Source organism: Anomaloglossus baeobatrachus, chromosome 12, assembly GCF_048569485.1.
Source record: "Anomaloglossus baeobatrachus isolate aAnoBae1 chromosome 12, aAnoBae1.hap1, whole genome shotgun sequence".
Lineage (NCBI taxonomy): Eukaryota > Metazoa > Chordata > Amphibia > Anura > Aromobatidae > Anomaloglossus > Anomaloglossus baeobatrachus.
Genome location: NC_134364.1, coordinates 91,137,995 through 91,157,940, shown reverse-complemented (window position 1 = coordinate 91,157,940; position 19,946 = coordinate 91,137,995). Strand labels below are relative to the sequence as shown.

The 19,946-nt window shown below is 42.3% G+C and overlaps 1 protein-coding gene across 1 annotated transcript in view; it reads left to right on the top strand.

Annotated features, from left to right (window-relative positions):
* The window catches only part of CASQ1 (calsequestrin 1), a 52,447-nt gene that overhangs the window by 6,949 nt on the left and 25,552 nt on the right, over positions 1 to 19,946 (top strand). Inside the window, exons 2-4 of the mRNA XM_075329685.1 lie at positions 5,874 to 5,958; positions 13,130 to 13,230; positions 18,266 to 18,377. Coding sequence (XP_075185800.1) covers positions 5,874 to 5,958; positions 13,130 to 13,230; positions 18,266 to 18,377 — 298 coding nt within the window. The remainder of the gene's footprint in view (positions 1 to 5,873; positions 5,959 to 13,129; positions 13,231 to 18,265; positions 18,378 to 19,946) is intronic.

The following is a 19,946-nucleotide window of genomic DNA, read 5'->3' as shown; positions in this document are numbered from 1 at the left end:
TGCGCTCTCCCAGCTATACTCAAAAAATAATTTAATATCAGGAATTTGACATGAATTTTTAAAGAACGTACTCCAGCCCCATCAGTTTTAATTGATGCAATTTGTATTGTGAAATATGGTGCCAAATTCGCTTTAAGGTGCTCTTAAAAAAATAGGGGTCCTAGACAGAGAGTAGTTCCAGGCAAAGAGGAGTCCAGAGCGTAGAGAGGTCCTAGACAGAAAGTAGTTCCAGGCAAACAGGAGTCCAGAGCGTAGAGGGGTCCTAGACAAAGAGTAGTTCCAGGCAAAGAGGAGTCCAGAGCGTAGAGAAGTCCTATACAGAGAGTAGTTCCAGGCAAAAAGGAGTCCAGAGCGTAGAGAGGTCCTAGACAGAGAGTAATCCCAGGCAAAGAGGAGTCCAGAGCATAGAGAAATCCTAGACAGAGAGTAGTTCCAGGCAAAAAGGAATTTGACATGAATTTTTAAAGAACGTACTCCAGCCCCATCAGTTTTAATTGATGCAATTTGTATTGTGAAATATGGTGCCAAATTCGCTTTAAGGTGCTCTTAAAAAAATAAAAAAATATTCATGTTTTTTCTGTTAGACAGTAGTCCCAGACAATAGTCATATGCAAAGACGTACCAGACTGAGAGATGAGTCCTAAACAAAGAGTCTATGGCAGAGAGGAGTCGAGAGAAAAAAAAAAGTCCAGGGTAGGCAGTGGTCTCAGACAAAGAGGAATCCAAAGCGTAGAGGAGTCCTAGACAGAGAGTAGTTCCAGGCAAAGAGGAGTCCAGAGCGTAGAGAAGTCCTAGACAGAGAGTAGTTCCAGGCAAAAAGGAGTCCAGAGCGTAGAGGGGTCCTAGACAGAGAGTAGTTCCAGGCAAAGAGGAGTCCAGAGCGTAGAGAGGTCCTAGACAGAAAGTAGTTCCAGGCAAAAAGGAGTCCAGAGCGTAGAGGGGTCCTAGACAAAGAGTAGTTCCAGGCAAAGAAGAGTCCAGAGCGTAGAGAAGTCCTATACAGAGAGTAGTTACAGGCAAAAAGGAGTCCAGAGCGTAGAGAGGTCCTAGACAGAGAGTAATCCCAGGCAAAGAGGAGTCCAGAGCATAGAGAAGTCCTAGACAGAGAGTAGTTCCAGGCAAAAAGGAGTCCAGAGCGTAGAGAGGTCATAGACAGAGAGTAGTTCCAGGAAAAGAGGAGTTCTGAGCGTAAGGGAGTCCTAGACAGAGTTGTTCCAGGCAGAGGAGTCCAGTGCGTAGAGGGGTCCTAACCAGAGAGTAGTTCCAGACAAGAGGAGTCCAGAGCGTAGAAAAGTCCTAGACAGAGTAGTTTCAGGCAAAGAGGAGTGCAGGGTAAAGGCAAATCCTAGACACGGAGGAGTCCTATGCAGACAGGAGTCCCTGGTAAAGAATAATCCCAAATAGAGAGAAGTCTCAATAGTGGCGTCCTAGGCAGATCGGACACCTGAGCACTCAGGAGTCAAGATAGAAAGTAGTTTCAGGCAAGGAGGAGACTCACAAAAAGAAAGGTTCAATGGAGAGGAGTCTTCAGAAAATAACATATACCAAAAGAAAGGAGTTCCCGAAAAAGTAATTCTAGACTTGGAAGAATCCTAAGCAGGGCAGAGAAGAATCCCAGAAGGAGTCCCAGTCAAAGAGGATCATGCACAGTGGTTTATGTGTTCTTTAAAGTGGGTAGATAAATTGTTCCTACAGGGATCTATGACCTTACAAGAGAATTGGTGCCCCCTGTTTTGTATAAATGTTGGTTGCTTGCTAGTTACTGTTATTCTCACCAGCACATCCTCACTTTACATGAGAATGTGCTGCTGACAAACTCATTTTTATGTCAGCTTAAATGAAGTGAGAAATGAATGACACGCCCGCACCGGGGCCTAGGGGTTTCTCGTTACCGGGCTGCGGTTCTGCTTCTGGAACGCCGTGGTGGCGTGGCCACGTTTCGTGACCTCGGCGGTGTTGTTTAAATATGAAGGGGATGATGACAGTTTATTCGTGATGCCACTTGTGGTATGCGGCAAGTTAGGTGCAGCAACTGCGGGATGGGGACCTCTGGGGCAGGTGGTGACGCAGCTTAAATGGTGTGGCTCTCCACAGGTAGAGCTGGACCCCAGGGCGGATGGGGGTAGTAGTAGGTGATGGCGGGGGTTCAGGGCCGAAGGCGAATAACGGCGCGACACAGGTTTTTACTCACTGCAGCAGGTTCCAAGGTAACACAACATGTCAGTGACCACCTTCGGAGTGCTGGGGCTTCACTGGGATGGGCTCCAGCCAATCCCGGATAGTTCGGAGGTCAAGACCGGTGCACCCTTCTAGTGCTCTTTCCCTGGTTGTCTTCCTGCGCTGACTTCTCTCCCGCCTGTCCTGTGCCTAGGCACACAGAGCCCTGAACCGGTGTCCGTGGGCCCTGTCGGGGTGACTTGAAGCTCAATCCCTTGGCCCTATGTGGTCACCTTCCAGTGGATTCGTGTGCGGAGTTGGCTTTGGTACTAAATGGTCCTCAGCCTTTGGTTTTACTAGCGGAGCACGTTCGTTCTTCTCCCCTAGTCTAGGGACCAGTCCCTGATCTGTGCCAAAGTCCTTCCACTCCAAAGTTGTTTGTGGAACGAGGCCATGGGAGTATGGCGCACTTCCCGTGGTCTCTAGGACCCCTTCTGTCTTTTGCCCGGGCCGAGCTGCACCAGCTCCAGGCAACAGGTCTTCACTCCTCCACTGCTCCTTCTAACTGCCTGTCACTATATTGTCCCCAGCTCACTAGACTCCACCCACAGACCCTGTCGGATTAGGGGGAGGGAGGAACCATCACTAGCAGTGTGGTGGGTGTACATAGCATTAATGGAACCAAGCTCTAGCCCTAACCCGGTTCAGAGCTGCTAACTGAGGTGTTGTGCGTGTTTTGTGTGCATACCGGTGGATGACCACCTCCGTACCCAGGATGGAATACCACACCTCTGGCTGAGGTGCAGTACCTCTGTGGCGACTGAAGCCTCAGGGGCGCAACATGAGCATTTTACTATTTGTTGTTTGATCACTGGTCGCCTTTACACAGGACAATGAATGATCAGGGTGATCAGGGTCAAGTGCTCGCACAGATGATGATTAGGGCTTGCACAAAAGGCTCTGAGGACAAATACGTATCCATTTTCTCTAGGACTCCTCACTGTCTATTACTCCTCTTATACTAGTACTTTTTAATTTCATGACTCCTACCGAACTACCTACCTGGAATTCCTCCCATTCTAGAACTCCTCCCCTTCTATGGATTAGATCCTCACATTCTAGGGATCCTCACATTCTAGGGATCCTCACATTCTAAGACTCCTCACATTCTAGGGATCCTCAAATTCTAGGACTCCTCACATTCTAGGACTCCTCACATTCTAGGGCTCCTCACATTCTAGGATCTCTCACATTCTAGGACTCCTCACATTCTTGGGCCCCTCACATTCTAGGACTCCTACCCTTCTAGGACTCCTACCATTCTAGGACTCCTCTCATTTGAAGACTCTTAGCACAGAATTAATCTTATATTAGGACTCATCTCAGCAAAGGACTCTACATAGCCCTGGACTCCTCTAAACTTGAGACATCTTTAGCCCAGGATTCCTTGTAACCTGGAATTAATTTAGACCCAGAATTTTCTAAGCCAGAGACATTATTTACCTACTGACTCCTAAGAATACCTCCTAGTCCTAGATATTTCATAGTTAGGGACTCCTTATAGTTCCAGATTCTTCTTCATTTGGGATATCTTTTAGCCCTGTATTTCTCCACACATGGGCCTTAAAACGAATTAGGACACCCCTTACTCTGAGGTTCTTAGTTTTCGACCTTTTAGCCAGATTCCTTTTAACTTTGGACTCTTCTTAGTCTAGGACAAGTCTGGTTCTCCTCTCTACCTGTGATCTTTCTTGGCCCATGCCACCTCTCTAACTAGTACTTCCCTGTACTAAAATCTCTCTGTTTAAGACAACACTCTCCCCAGGATGCCATTATTGTCCTTAGTTTGGGAAATCTTTCAGCGTGACTTCTCTTATACTGGGTTAACTCTCAGTTTGTAACTTTTTCTACCTTGGACACCTCTTATCTCATATCTTCTCCCGTCCCAGGACTTCTTCTTAGTCTTTGTAACTACAGAATTTTTAGTCTTTAGAGCATTTATTTTATAGATCAAAACTTGGCTACTCAATGTTAGGTCACACGACCACGCCAAACCCAAAAATTGAAAACCCAAGAACAGGTTCTTCACTCTCTTTCCAGTCCTTTGTTGGAGGATTTATGACCTTTGTGTTAATTCCATTTTCATGATTGGTAGAGCCCTCTAAAAGTTCTCAACAGGCATGGAAATGATAGATGGGATCAACCTAAGTTTCCTCTTCTCCACTGGTTGCTCCTGGATAAAAAGTGGTCCCCTTGATTCCAATCATGCTAAGGAATCTTTGGCTTTGGACCAGGTCCACCAACTAACACCTTCGACTCACATATATGGGCACAACATTGTCTATTACACCTGATTGTAGTGTAAGTTTTCGATATACCTCTCGAGCCTATGCCAACAGCTATGAACATGGCATATAGCTGATTCTTCCACAAGATGGCATCATAAACTGCAATTCTATCCCTCTCTTCTGTCCCACTGTTTACAGCAGAGATCATGAGATTATTTTTTTTTTATTTTTTGCGTTTTGAGCATCTGCTCGTGTCACTTACTGCATCCAAACATAATAGATTCTTACGTGGGCGGCGTCACGAGAGCGAGGTGTCATGGAAGACAGATGAGAGACAGAGTTCACAAGGATGAATTGTAAAAATACTCTCTACCTGTGTACAGAGAAATGTAGTGCCAACTGGCAGAGACAGGATATAAGAATCCAGGATAATTGGACACTTATTCTATCAGCTGGATTAATGAAGATTCCAGACCACCTAAAAGAAATTTCCAGAAAGTTCAAAAATAAACCTAAGAGTCAGCAGTTGCTACACTGGTCTCCTAGGAGCTGTATTATAGTAGTTCTATTCTTGTACATAGGGGGCAGTTTTATAGTAGTTATATTCTTGTACATAGGGGCAGTATTATAGTAGTTATATTCTTGTACATATGGGCAGTATTATAGTAGTTATATTCTTGTACATAGGGGCAGTATTATAGTAGTTATATTCTTGTACATAGGGGCAGTATTATAGTAGTTATATTCTTGTACATAGGGGCAGTATTATAGTAGTTATATTCTTGTACATATAGGCAGTTTTATAGTAGTTATAGTCTTGTACATAGGAGCAGTATTATAGTAGTTATAGTCTTATACATATGGGCAGTATTATAGTAGTTATATTCTTGTACATATAGGCAGTATTATAGTAGTTATATTCTTGTACATAGGAGAAGTATTATAGTAGCTATATTCTTGTACATAGGAGCAGTATTATAGTAGTTATAGTCTTGTACATATAGGCAGTATTATAGCAGTTATATTCTTGTACATAGGAGCAGTGGTATAGTAGTTACAATCTTGTATTCTTGTACATAGGGGGCAGTATTATAGTATTTTCTTATATATAGGGAGCAGTATTATAGTATTTTCTTATATATAGGGAGCAGTATTATAGTATTTTCTTATATATAGGGGGCAGTATTATAGTAGTTACAATCTTGTACATATGGGCAGCATTATTTTTCAAAACAGTCGTTCTATGTGACTTACCGATGATATATAATTGTGATTATATCTGCTATTACAGTAGCAGGCTAAATTATCAATGCAATTATAATTGTAAATATATTATAATGCACCAAACCCTGTGTCTGATTTTACAGTCATAAAAGATTTTCTTTCTTCTCTTTTCCTCTTTTTCTCCCTTTTTATCTTTTTCCCTAGTTAGCTGCCCAAGTCCTAGAAGATAAAAGCGTGGGATTTGGATTGGTAGACGCTGAACATGATTCCGCAGTTGCCAAAAAGTTAGGTAAGTGTCAAAAGAACCTAATTTTACTTTTAGTATTTACAAAGATAGGTGAGACGTTTTGAAAGTTAGGACATAGCCTGCCCTCTAGTGGGCAAAACAGCAGCAACTTGAAATGCTGCTCCTAACAAATGCCTTTACTGGGGTTTTCTGTTTTTAGAGTGGCATATATAGGAAAAATTTGACTGCATTGAAAAAAAGTGCCCACTTGTGGCAAAATGTGCCCCATTTCTGAAGATCTAATACCGTACTTAATATTCTGAATAAACTTAAAGGCCACTTCGACTCCATAAAACGTGTACCCATATTGGAATAGAATTTTTAAGTCATCCCACAGTGACCAGACTCAGCGGGACAGTAATGAATACAATGGTGGAGCAAGAAGCCATGAGATCGACAGCACTCCACTATTCAGTTTGGGTAAATGATGAAGGAACTGCAGATCAACTGACTTTCAGGTCATGTAACTGGCAGATCACCTCAACAGAGTCGCAGGACACCAGCATGTGGGACTTTTGTGTGGAGACATACTGTATGGTGGACACTGGAAGTATCATACAGTCTAAGGACCTTGGGGGACATCATACTGTATAAGGAGAGCAGGGAGAGGGGGTGAAGGAAATGTATTTTGTGGATATTATATTGTGTGTTGGGGGGAATGTACTGTGTGTGGGGGAATGTACTGTGGGGACATCATACTGTGTATGGGGCAATACACTGTGGGGATATCATACAGTGTGTGGAAGGAATCTAGTATGGGCACATTGTACTGTTTGGGGGGGGGAATATACTCTGGGGGCATCATACTGTGTCTGGAGAAATGTACTGTGGGGACATCATACTGTATGTGGGGGATTGTATTGTGGGGACATTATACTGTATGTGGGGGAATGTACTGTGGGGACATTATACTGTGTGTGATGGGAATGTAGTGTGGGGACATCATACTGTGGGGGGGGGAATATACTGTAGAGACATCATACTGTGGGGGGGGGGTGATATACTGTAGAGACATCATACTGTGTGTGAGAAGAATGTACTGTGGGAACATCATACTGTGTGTGGGGGAATATACGGTGGGGACATTATAGTGTGGGGGGAATGTACTGTGGGGACATTATATTGTGTGAGGGGAAATGTACTGTGGGAACATTACACTGTGTGTGGGGTGAATGTAGTATGGGGACATCATACTGTGTGTGATAGGAATGTACTGTTGAGATATCATACTGTGTGTGGGGGGGAATATACTGTGGGGAAATTATATTGTGTGTGGAGGGAATGTACTGTGTGTGATGGGAATGTACTGTGGAGATATCATACTGTGTGTGGGAGGAATGTATACTGTGTGTGGTGGGAATGTACTGTGGGGACATTATACTGTGTGTGATGGGAATGTAATGTGGGGACATTATACTGTGTGTGGGGGAATGTTTGGGGGGGTTATAGTGTGTGGGGGAATGTACTGTGGGGACATCATACTGTGTGTGGGGGAATGTATGGGGTGGGATTATAGTGTGTGGGGGAATGTACTGTGGGGATATAATACTATGTGGGGGGACTGTACTGTTTGGACATTATACTACACTGTGTGGGGTGAATGTACTGTGAGGACATAATACTGTGTGTGAGCGGAATGCACTGTGGGAACATTATATTGTAGTGTGTGGAGGGAATGTAATGTGAGCATATACTGTGTGTAGGGGAATGTACTGCCGGGACATAATCTGTGTGTGGGGGGGGGGCACTTTGGGGAAAAGTGGTATTGTATTGTATTGTGTAAGATCAATAATAGGCTTCACTAGAAGAATATTTCTGTGTGGGTAAGGTTAGGGAAGTGGCAGTTTGTCTTCTGTCTATAACCATTGCGGACATATTGTCCCCCACACAGAACAGAGACTTCTGTTTCCTCATTGGTTCAAAGTAAAGGCAGACATTTTCTCTCATAGGTATGACATAAACAGACAATTTGACACCTACTCATGATTTAATTCCCCCAGACAATAGAGGGGAACATTTTGTCCCACATTCACGTCAGAGGCGAACATTTTGCCCCCTGCGATTCTTGTAAATGTGCTCCAACACTACCAGCTACACCCAATGGGTGATTATGTCCCACAAAATGGCTCCCTCTCCTGTGCGAGTGGCATGAAGCTCACTTTCATCTTTCTTATTTATACCGTAGAAGAAGGCAGATTATTTTTCCCTGGTAAACAATCCTACAGAAGGAGCGGGTTACAGACATTAAACACTAAGTCCAATTAAATTTAAAAGTGAAGCGCCTGGTTGCCATAGAGACCCCTATTCTGATTATACCGGGGGGCTGGGGGTGCTCCGAGCCGCGCAGAGAACACGATGTTTTGTCGGAATGAAGAACAAACAGAGAAGACTGCGTTAACCTCTCTGATCAAACATTTCTTCATTAGCGGTCGATTTGTGTAATGCTCCGTGAGGAGGGCCTGGCACGGACATAAAAAGCCTAAGTACATCTCGAGCCGACCTGACTACGCCCTGCCAACATCTTCAGGGTTGTCATGTAGAGGTTAGGAGCACACCTCAAGCGCTCACTGACGAGATTAATTTCTCCCTGAGACTCGATGTATGGTCCTTGTGTCTAACGAGCGGTCACAAGATCTGTCTGATTGCAATATATATAGAAGGAAATGGCGGAAACCATGACCAGCTAATCAAATGTATGTACACAGTGACTCCACCAACAGAATAGTTAGTGCAGCTCTGGAGTATAATACAGGGTGTAACTCAGGATCAGTACAGGATCAGTAATGTAATATATGTACACAGTGACTGCACCAACAGGATAGTGAGTTCAGCTCTGGAGTATAATGCAGGAGGTAACTCAGGATCAGTACATGATCAGTAATGTACTGTATGTACACAGTGACTGCACCAGCAGAATAGTGAGTGCAGCTCTGGAGTATAATACAGGAGGTAACTCAAGATCAGTAATGTATGTACACAGTGACTGCACCAGCAAAATAGTCAGAATAGTGAGTGCAGCTCTGGAGTATAATACCGGAGATAACTCTGTATCAGTAATGTAATCTATGTACACAGTGAATGCTCCAGCAGAATAGTGAGTACTGCTCTGGAGTATAATACCGTAGATAACTCTGTATCAGTAATGTAAGTACACAGTGACTACTCCAGCAGAATAGTGAGTGCAGCTCTGGAGTATAATACAGGAGGTAACAGGATAAGTAATGTAATATATGTACATAGTGACTGTACCAGCAGAATAGTGAGTGCAGCTCTGGAGTATAATACAGGAGGTAACAGGATAAGTAATGTAATATATGTACATAGTGACTGTACCAGCAGAATAGTGAGTGCAGCTCTGGAGTATAATATAGGAGGTAACTCAGGATCAGTTATATATTGTAGATCTTCTTTATGTATAATGTGCGCAGTGATACGTGCAGCCACGTGGTGTGACGCGTCCTTGGTTTGTACGGCGGTGTGTGGGACATGTGAGGTCTGTGTGACCTGTAATACTGTATCGGCCGCTCTGGGTAACAGTAGATTGATACTCAGAATGGGCTCATTGTATACAGAGAATATATATACGCCGTCTCTGCCTCTCTGTTCAACAAAGGACCATTTCAAGTTCAGGAATTGGGGGGAGGGCGCCATCACTAGGCATCGTCATGGAAACGGCTTCTATAGTGATGTACAACCTGCATCCACAAACATATACACAATACATACTGTATCCATTTTGTGAAGACCCTGCCATAGAGATGCACAGAGAACGACTCCCTAATCCTCCCATTTGTTTAAAAATTTGCATTGTTTGGCTTTTCACGAGCTTTGAGAATTCATCAGTGAGCTCGTTCAGACCATGAGTTTGTAACGCTGTTACTGCATTCCTCTCAGAAGGCTTATGACTATATGTAATTACAGTTCACTTCATGTTTTTATAAATCAGCTAAGAAAGAGCTCCCTGATAGATTCTCAGTTACCTCATTCTGCAGTCAGCATTGTGCAGAGACAGAAATAGCCTGTAAATGATAAAAGGTGAAAAAGTGTACTCGATCCTGTTATTTCCATAATTCCGTGACTTTTCCTTCGTGGTACAATTTCTGTGTTGAGGAGTGTATATCCAGAACATATTCTGCATCGCTGTCACATTGTGCCCCTGCGGCCCTCTTGCATTTTTCTCGCTGTGACACTCGGTGCTCACGAGCTTGGCCTGAATTACAGCTTATTAGCATAATTAAGAGGCAGCGGAGATAACACTGCATCATGTTCCTGGCGGCGGCGGCAGCATGTGGACGGCTCGTCCGAGATCATTATCACAAGTGGGCGACACACTCATGGGAGGCCTTGTCATGCACGGACCTACACGTACTTGATTTGTCACCGTCTACTGACATCACCATGAATACCGAACTCATTATATGGCCCTCAACATGAACTATGACTGAGCTGACGGGGTTAAATAGCCGAATATATTCTACTCGACAACCATAGATCAGATTCCTACCAGAGGAGATATTTATGATTATCTCTTAAAGGTGTACTCTGTGATATGACTAGTGCAAGTTCTCCAAATCAAAGTCCAGGAGCCTCCCTGAAAAAAAAGGAGAACTCAAGGCTTGAAAAATGTCTTTGGCACACTTGTGGTCATTCTGGTGTCCAAACAGGGGCAAGGAAAGTGTGCGCTTTTGAATGTTTTCCTATGCTCAACCTGACCCCTTTTTTACTTTTCTCACATTCCCTAAAAATTGGCATATGTGTTCTGCGGGGGCGGAACTAATCACTGAAATGGGAAGTCCAATGTTATACTCCACCCCCTCAGAACCAGCAGTAAACAACACAGGGTATTAGTATTGCCTATTTAGAAGGAATCTCTTACCAGAAAAATTTCACCAAAACCTCTGGTAAAGGAACATGTCCTCTGCATGGTCTACACTGTACAAATAAAAGAGCAGGAAGGAAAACACAGAGGATATGGATGAAAAATAGAAGTGTTTATGAAAATATTACACCCCAGCTCTATTTAGCTCATTTTTGTACTTTCTTTGATGGTAGACAACCACGAAAATGTAAAAAATATATAGAGAGAAATCTGCAGGGGCGGAACATAACACTGAAAAGGGAAGTCCTATACCTTGTCCCGCCCCTGAGGTGCAGTACTTTAATATATCATTTAATAGTTTTATCGGGAGTGTTACTTTAAAGGAAATATTTTACAAGAACTGTTTTCTTTTGAACCAGGGCATCAGTAGCTGAATTGATAGGTACCATGTACCCACTAAGTGCCCTTCAGCCCCTCCCCATTCCTTTGGTAACAGGACTATTCCCATTTCTTAGTAGTTAGGGCCTGTAATCAGGAATTTTTAGTCATCAGGGCTTGCTATTGTGGTCTGGTGAGTTAAAAATGATCCAGCTGTAGGTAGACTTTTTTCACCCCAAAGATCCTTTGAGCTCAAGAGAAAGCCCTACCCACTCCAGGAGATATTCTAAGGCAACACTTTGCTTAAAAGCATTTCTTTTTTCTTTTTCTTGCTTTTTTATTATCTACGTCCCTTGTGCACTGCATATTACTACCGTCTGACTCCACAGTAGACAAGGCTTGCTTGTTAAACATGATTATCGGGAAGCGTCTTTTTGTGCACCCAGATGGGCGAATTTAATAAAAGCAAAAAAATCTTGTTGTTAGAGTCATTTTAGTTTGGCGCACGCACCTGGTTTGACAGCTAAAATAATTATTTCCTCGAGTCGGTTTGTAATTAGAGAAGAGGGGTGACTGACACTCCAATAAACAGTGCGGAGGAGGTGAACAGCTCCTGGTATTGTTACAAGACGTTGAACACTTCTGATAAAATCCAGAGCACCAATGGGAGAATTGTGGTTAGGGATTAGCTCCTTAGAATGCCCCTTGATTAAATCGCGTTTGCTCCTTTCATTTTTGTATGGTGGCATCTTGATGACCCTTATGGATCTCCCAACTTTTTAAAATATATCTTATCACACTCCTTTTACAAGTCATGCCCTATTCTCCTTCATTAGCACCATGAACATGGGCTCTGAAGATGAATTATCCTGGCCTCATTAACAACAAAGTCTCGCCCTTTTCCAGGACTCTCCTAGTTGGCAAAAATGTTCCTGAGTGGTGGCACAATGTCTAAAATGGCAACTTCTGAGGGTATTTATTGACCTCAAACTGAGAACGGATTGACCCCTTTTACAAGCCATGCCCTACTCCCATTTTCCACCACCCTGAACATGGGCTCTGAAGATGAATTATCCCGGCCTCATTCACAACAAAGTCTTGGCTTCTTTCAGGACTCTTCTAGTTGGCAAAAATATTCATAAGTGGTGGCCCAATGTCTAAAATGCCAGCCTCTGGGGGCATATGTTGACCTCAAACTGGGAAAGGATTGACCCCTTTTACAAGTCATGCCTAAAGGCCCTGTCACACACAGAGATAAATCTTTGGCAGATCTGTGGTTGCAGTGAAATTATGGACATATTTTTCCATTTGAACACAGCCACAAACCTGTCAATGATTGTCCACAATTTCACTGCAACCACAGATCTGCCACAGATCTGCCACAGATTTATCTCTGTGTGTGACAGGGCCTTTATTGCCATTCTCCACCACCCTGAACATGGGCACTGAAGATAAATATCCTGGCCTCATTCACAACAAAGCCTCACATTTTTCCAGGACCCTCCTAGTTGGCAAAAATATTTGTGAGCGGTAGAATATTGTCCAAAATTGTTCAAAATTGCACTCCCAGGGGGTATTGTTGACCTCAAACTTCGAATGGATTGACATCAACAAATTGGCTAAAATTAGCTAAATAACAGCAAAGCAAAAAAACTGTGATAACTGCAAAAAAAACAGGAGATCCAACACAGCATGAAAGACAAAATCTGTCACATACCAAATGATGTCTGAAAGCAGAAATATTTCTAATGAATAATGACAGGAGTAAAGAAATCTGTGTTAATGAGCAAACGTGTGAAAAACTGGTAAAAACAATGGCAAATTCTACAAAGTGGATAGAAATCCTGAAAAAAAATTGAAATATGCAGAAAAAAACAATAAATTTAACCTTTTTTTTTATGTCCCGTTGCCTAATGACAGTATTTTTCTAATTATTTATCTCTATTTTCTTTCTTTCTTTTTTGTTTTGTCATCCAGGACTGCATGAAGAAGACAGTATCTATGTGTTTAAGGATGACGAGATAATTGAATATGACGGAGAGTTTTCAGCAGACACTCTAGTGGAGTTCCTACTTGATGTAAGTGCGGTGAGAATTGTTAATTGATATTAACATGACCGGACTTAAAGTCCATGGGTATTTCAAAGTCAGATCTTGGGTGTTGTAACTTCTCCTGGATTCCCCCGCACCAATCGATCAGCTAATTAAAGGTGCTGAGATAAACCAGAAATGGAACAGCTCCATTCATGGTCCTAGTGGTTGTGAATGGTACTGCAAGAGAATATGACAGCTTGCTGTACCATTTCTGGTCACTACGCCATGTACAGAGTTGTGCCCCTTCCGATGATCTGTGGAACCTACAATTAGGTGACCCTCAACAATCTGGAATTAGTGGCTTGTTTTAAGGCCGCTTTACACGCAGCGACATCGCTAAAGCTATGTCGATGGGGTCACGGAATTCGTGACGCACATCCAGCCGCTTTAGCGATGTCGTTGCGTGTGACACCTACGTGCGATCGAAAACGGTCGCAAAATCGTTGATCGTTGACATGCTCCCCTATTCCCAAAAATCGTTGCTGCTGCAGGTACAATGTTGTTCGTCGTTTCTGGGGCAGCACACATCACTATGTGTGACACCGCAGGAACGAGGAACCTCACCTTACCTGCGGCTGCCGGCAATGAGGAAGGACGGAGGTCGGCGGGATGTTACGTCCCGCTCATCTCCGCCCCTCGGATTGGGCGACCGCTTAGTGACGTCGCTGTGACGCCGAACCAACCACCCCCTTAGAAAGGAGGCGGTTCGCCGGTCACAGCGACGTCGCTGGGCAGGTAAGTAGTGTGACGGGTCCGAGCGATTTTGTGCGCCACGAGCAGCGATTTGCCCGTGACGCACAAACGATGGGGGCGGGTACGCACGCTAGCGATATCGCTAGGAAGATCGCAGCGTGTAAAGCGGCCTTTGGTCCTGACAACGCTCTAGGAGATGAAAAGCATGCTCCACAATGAGTTTTTTTTAGTGTAGACTCTTGAAATTTTCATAGTCTTAGATTATCTGCTTCACACAAAGCCTTTTTTATTGGAAGGGATCTTCAATAACTATAAACTGTGTAAGATTCTGGCATCAAGTGTTCAGTTTCCCTACAGTGCCTCTACAGGAGAAATTAAGCATTACACGTATCCCACTTTAATCACTGAGAGTCTAAAATGGGAAACTCAAAGTGACCCTTTAAGCACTGAAGATAAAAACTAATAGATAATAAAATACAGTGGAACCTCGGATTACGAGCATAATTGGTTACGGGACTGTGCTCTTAAACCAAGTTACTCTTATATCAAAGCGAATTTTCCCATAGGAAATAATTGAAACGCATACAATTCGTTCCACAACCCAAAAATACTTACTGTATTTCTATAAACGTATTACAGTAATACAAAATAATGTACTGTATTCGTATAAAATTATTACAGTACACTAATACAAAATACTGTACAGTAAAAAAAACAAATTAAACTGCACTTTAGCTTACAATAGAATTGTTGTGCGGGAGGTACAATATAGAGGAGAAAAAATAATGTATAAATATGACAATCTATATTCTAGTACGGTACACAAAAAAAAACCCCAAATCTATTCTCCCCAAAATAAGGCCAGAACTAAGCTAAATGTGGGGTAGGAATACTACACAGGCAATTACGGTACATTACAGTACAAGCAATGTGCTGTACTGGTAGCAGAAAGAAAGTCCAGTACTGTATCCACAAATGCAAATTGATAGACATGCTATATAATATATACTGTACACTGGTATACTGTATGCAGTACATATGTACAGAAAGTTACCTCCAGAGCGGGTCAGAGCGTGGTGAAATAACAGAACCGGAAGTGTGCACGGTGAGTATTTGCTCTCCCCCCCCATATATATATATATATATATATATATATATATATATATATATATATATAAAATCACATTTTATTATTTTATTAAATACATATAATACACATATAAACCTTACACAAAATAAGCATGTGCACGACTGTGAGTATTTGCTCTTATTGCAAAGCATTGCTCTTAATCCAAGTTACAAATTTGTAAAAAGCTTTGCTTATCTTGCAAAATGCTCTCAAACCAAGTTACTCTTAAGGGGGCTTTAGACGCAACGACATCGCTAACGAGATGTCATTGGGCTCATGGAATTCGTGACGCACATCCGGCCTCGTTAGCGACATCGTTGCATGTGAAACGCACGAGCGAACACTAACAATCAAAATTACTCACCATATCATTGATCGTTGACATGTCGATCTAATCCCAAATATCGTTGCTGTTGCAGGACGCAGTTTGTTTGTTGTTCCTGCGGCAGCACACATCGCTATGTGTGACACCCCAGGAACGAGAAACAACATCGTACCTGCGGCCGTCGGCAATGAGGAAGGAAGGAGGTGGGCGGGATGTTCCGGCCGCTCATCTCTGCCCCTCCGCTTCTATTGGGCGTCTGCTTAGTGACGTCGCTGTGACGCCGAACGAACCTCCCCCTTAGAAAGGAGGCGGTTCGCTGGCCACAGCGACGTCGCTAGGCAGGTAAGTATGTGTGACGGGGACTAACTATGTTGTGCGCCACGGGCAGCAATTTGCTCGTGACAAACAACCGACGGGGGCAGGGGCTTTCGCTAGCGATGTCGCTGTGTGTAAAGTGGCCTTTAATCCAAGGTTCCACTGTATAACACTAAGAAAAATAAAAAGGAATGAGAGAGAAAGGCAAGAGGAATAACAATACATATGATGGGAGCTGAGAAGGGAAAGAAGAGAGATGAGAGGTAAGGAGAGAAAAAAAGTACTACGAGTGAGGAAAGAAAGCAAAATAGGATAGCATAATAGGAACTAATAAGGAGAGACGAGAAGAAAATAAAGTAAAGAATGAGGAGAGAAGAGGATGTAGCAAGGATGAAGTAAACGGAAGTGAACGAGAGGGATATAGTGAGAGATGGACGTTGTAAAATAGGAAAGCAGAAGGAAGAAGGAAGGTAGTGAAAGGGCAATGGATGAGAATTAACAAAATGGGACTAGAAAGTCCAGGAGAAAAGATTAGGTGAAAGATGATAGTTAGAAAGTAAAGTGAAGTAAGAGGTAAAAAAAGGTAAAAACAAGATGAAAAATACAAGAAAAAAAAATACATATAAAAGAGGATAAAGGCAAAATGAGAGAGTTGGACAGCATGAAATAATAAGAAAAAAAGGATCAAAAGAGGTGAAAAGAGAAGACGACATTGTAGTAAGAAAGAGGAACATTACTCAAAAGGGATAAAAGAATGGCGGCGAAAGAAAAATTGTCAGAAAAGAATCAAATGGAGAGAATATATTACAATGGGAAAAAATTACAAAAAAAGAGATACAGAAGGTAAAAACAAAAAATAGGAGACGAAACCATGATTAATAAAAAAGGGGGTATAAAATAGGTGAGCAACGTGAAGAAAAGAAAAAAACAACTAGAAAATCTGGTGATGAAAGATGTAATAGAGAGTAAGAAACTACAAAGGACGAGGGAATAAAAAATCCCGGGAGAGGAAGGATAGAGTAAAAAGTCAGCTAAGTGGGACACGAGACGCAAGAGATACGACAGTAAGAGAAAAATCAGAGTAATGAGAAGATAGATGACGAGAGAGACAAGGAGAGTCCAGAGGTGAAGAGACCAAGGTCTACGATGAAAAATAAAGCAATGTAATGAGGAAGACAAGACAAGAGCAACGGGAGGCCAAGGTGTAGAAGAGTGACATTATCAGGAGAGGTAAAATACATTCAACCCCTGCCTGGTAGTCAAGAGACAAATGATGGGGGGAGGGCATATGCCTCGGTGGGTGAAGAAGACAGGGCTGAAGATGGAGGAAGCTTCGTCTTCAGGTAGATGACTTTAGATCTATATGTCAAGCTAAATGGCAGCTCTAATATCTATTTTTTTAATAGTTAAGATGCCTCCTGCCACCAGATATTAGCGGCTATATTTAAAGAGAACACTCTTTGCTTTGGCACAGACAGTAAATCCCGGCAGTGTTTACAGAATTAAGTCCCGACTGACCCCAATTACAGCTTCAGAATATTACGAAATCTGAAAAGATTGCACAGCGCAAATCAGAAAAAGCAATTGAAATCCCTTCTGGGGATACAGACATATTTGGAATAACACAGCTCGAACCTGCGAGGTTATTTAGGCCAAACACTAACAATTAACCTTCCCTTTTGAAGGTCCTTCTGGGCCAAGCATTTACTGATCATCACAAGTCAAGGTGCAGGAGAAAAAATCAATTGTGCTTTTTATATTTTATATTTGGTCAAATAAGGTTTATTGCTGTCAAGAAAGAGTATCCTACAAGTGGAAACTATAAAACAGTGTTACTCAAGGAGATATAGAGGAACTTCTAGGCTGAGAGGCAGCTTGCTGCAACAGAAACCTTCCTCCCACAGGACACAGAGCCTAATTATTTTAGCCCCCCTCCTTTTCCTAAGTCTTTCCCCCTTTCAATGATCCATCTAAAAATGTAGAGAAACATTGTTACGATGACTATGGGATAGCGGGGAACCGGGCTCCTAAGCTGACCTTCAAGCTAGGGGGTTCTATGTTATCCCTACCCTCAGGGATACTCCTAATGGTGGAGAGGCTTGAGTCTCCTTCCTGGCCCTGCTCCTGACCAGTCCTGATCTTATTTCTAGAGAGGGATGGGACAGGAGTGTGTTGAAAACCACAGAAATAGGCAGACATGGAAACCAAAACTCTGTCACACAGCATGCACAAACAAAGGTATAACACAATACTCCTATTATTAGGAGGAAAACAACAACCACTCCAAGCAAAAGCAACACATTCACTAGTAAGTCTGGGATACAAAAGCTCACAGACCAACACAGGATAACTTATAGTTGGCATGAGAAGATTTCATCCAGCATAAATAGGGAGCAGATGGGATTGGCTTCCCCACCACATGTGATCTCAGGAGGTCTTCAATAATTCTGGACCATAGTCCTTATGTGTAATTCAAGTAATCCAAAATTGTGCATCTCACTGGTGGTTGATGCAAAGGAAAGACAAGGCCTTATTACTCTAACCTCTTTCCTATACAGGTTCTGGAGGACCCAGTAGAATTCATTGATGGAAGTCATGAACTTGCCGCCTTCGAGAATATTGAAGATGAACCTAAGCTGATTGGATATTTCAAAAATGAGGACTCAGAACGTAAGTAGAATTTTATTTATGTATTGGTCTTCTATGCAATGCTTCAATGACGAGATTTAGCCAGACACATCCATTAATCCAACACCAGGTTATTTGGCATTCTGCTGCATGTCTATCTATTCTAGCTAGACAATAGTTTTATCTTTTGACCACAACCATTCACTATGTAATGAGGGCAGAAATCAGTGTGTGTAAAACGCTGACAAAGATTTTAGGTCGGTTTGTTAGAGGAATTTTCTATCCATGAAGCCTTGTGAAAAGGGGATGAATCTAGATAATAGGATGATACTCAGCAGATCCCTAGAACAATGGGTATACAAAAAGAGGGCCAAAGAATCCGAGCGTGCACAACCCTCTACTGAATAGTCCTCATGTACCATCTGAATGATCTATAGATACACTCCAATGTACTATCTATACATCCTTACATACTATCAATATCCTTACATCTATCAATACAGCTTTAGATACTACCTATATGTAAGACTTCCAGGGACTCCACTTACAGTGGCTCCTTTTAAATAGTATGAATACACTTGTTTCAAAGAGTAGTTTCTCCACTCAGGGATTACTAAAGTAATGAAAATGTACGCCAGCAACAGTTCATGAGTTTTTCTCTCACTTGGAAGCAATGGCTTTAATGATAATAGGTAAAAGGCTTGAGCAGAGATAAAAAAATTCGTTCACAGCAACCAGCTCATTGGTGACACTTTTTTAATACTTGTCACAATCTGCTGGCAAAAACCTCAGCAGCACATCCTTCACCACAGATACAATCTCTTTGTCTTCTCCACAGAGCAGCAAAGCACAGTGCTGGTCACAGCCCTTCTTCATGATCACCAATCTTGGCATTGGTACCCTTCTATTACTCAAAGATCGTCTTCTAGCATATTACAGCCAGGGCACTTCATCTACAAAGTTTATTGATGCACACAACACCAAACTCTCACATGAGATATGTAGTGTTTCACTGGAATTGTCACAACGTTATCGCAGCATACAAACACATGGGGCAGTGTAAAACATCACATTACATATAACAACATGTCCTAACAAGAACACGGCATTAGTGCAGACCCAAACAATTCAACAGGTAGCAACAGTCTGTGATGTTTGTAAGAGGGTAGCAAACCCATTTTCAACCCTCTTAAAAATATGACTTCGCTATCTATCTAGCTATCCTGATGAACTATCTATACGTCTCACATACTATCTATACATCCTCGCATAATATCTATATGGCTCACATACCATCTATACATCCTCACGTAATATCTATATGGCTCACATACCATCTATACATACTCACGTAATATCTATATGGCTCACATACTATCTATACATCCTCACGTAATATCTATACGTCTCACATACCATCTATACATCCTCACATAATATCTAGATGTCTCACATACCATCTATACATACTCACGTAATATCTATATGGCTCACATACTATCTATACATCCTCACGTAATATCTATACGTCTCACATACCATCTATACATCCTCACATAATATCTAGATGTCTCACATACCATCTATACATCCTCACGTAATATCTATATG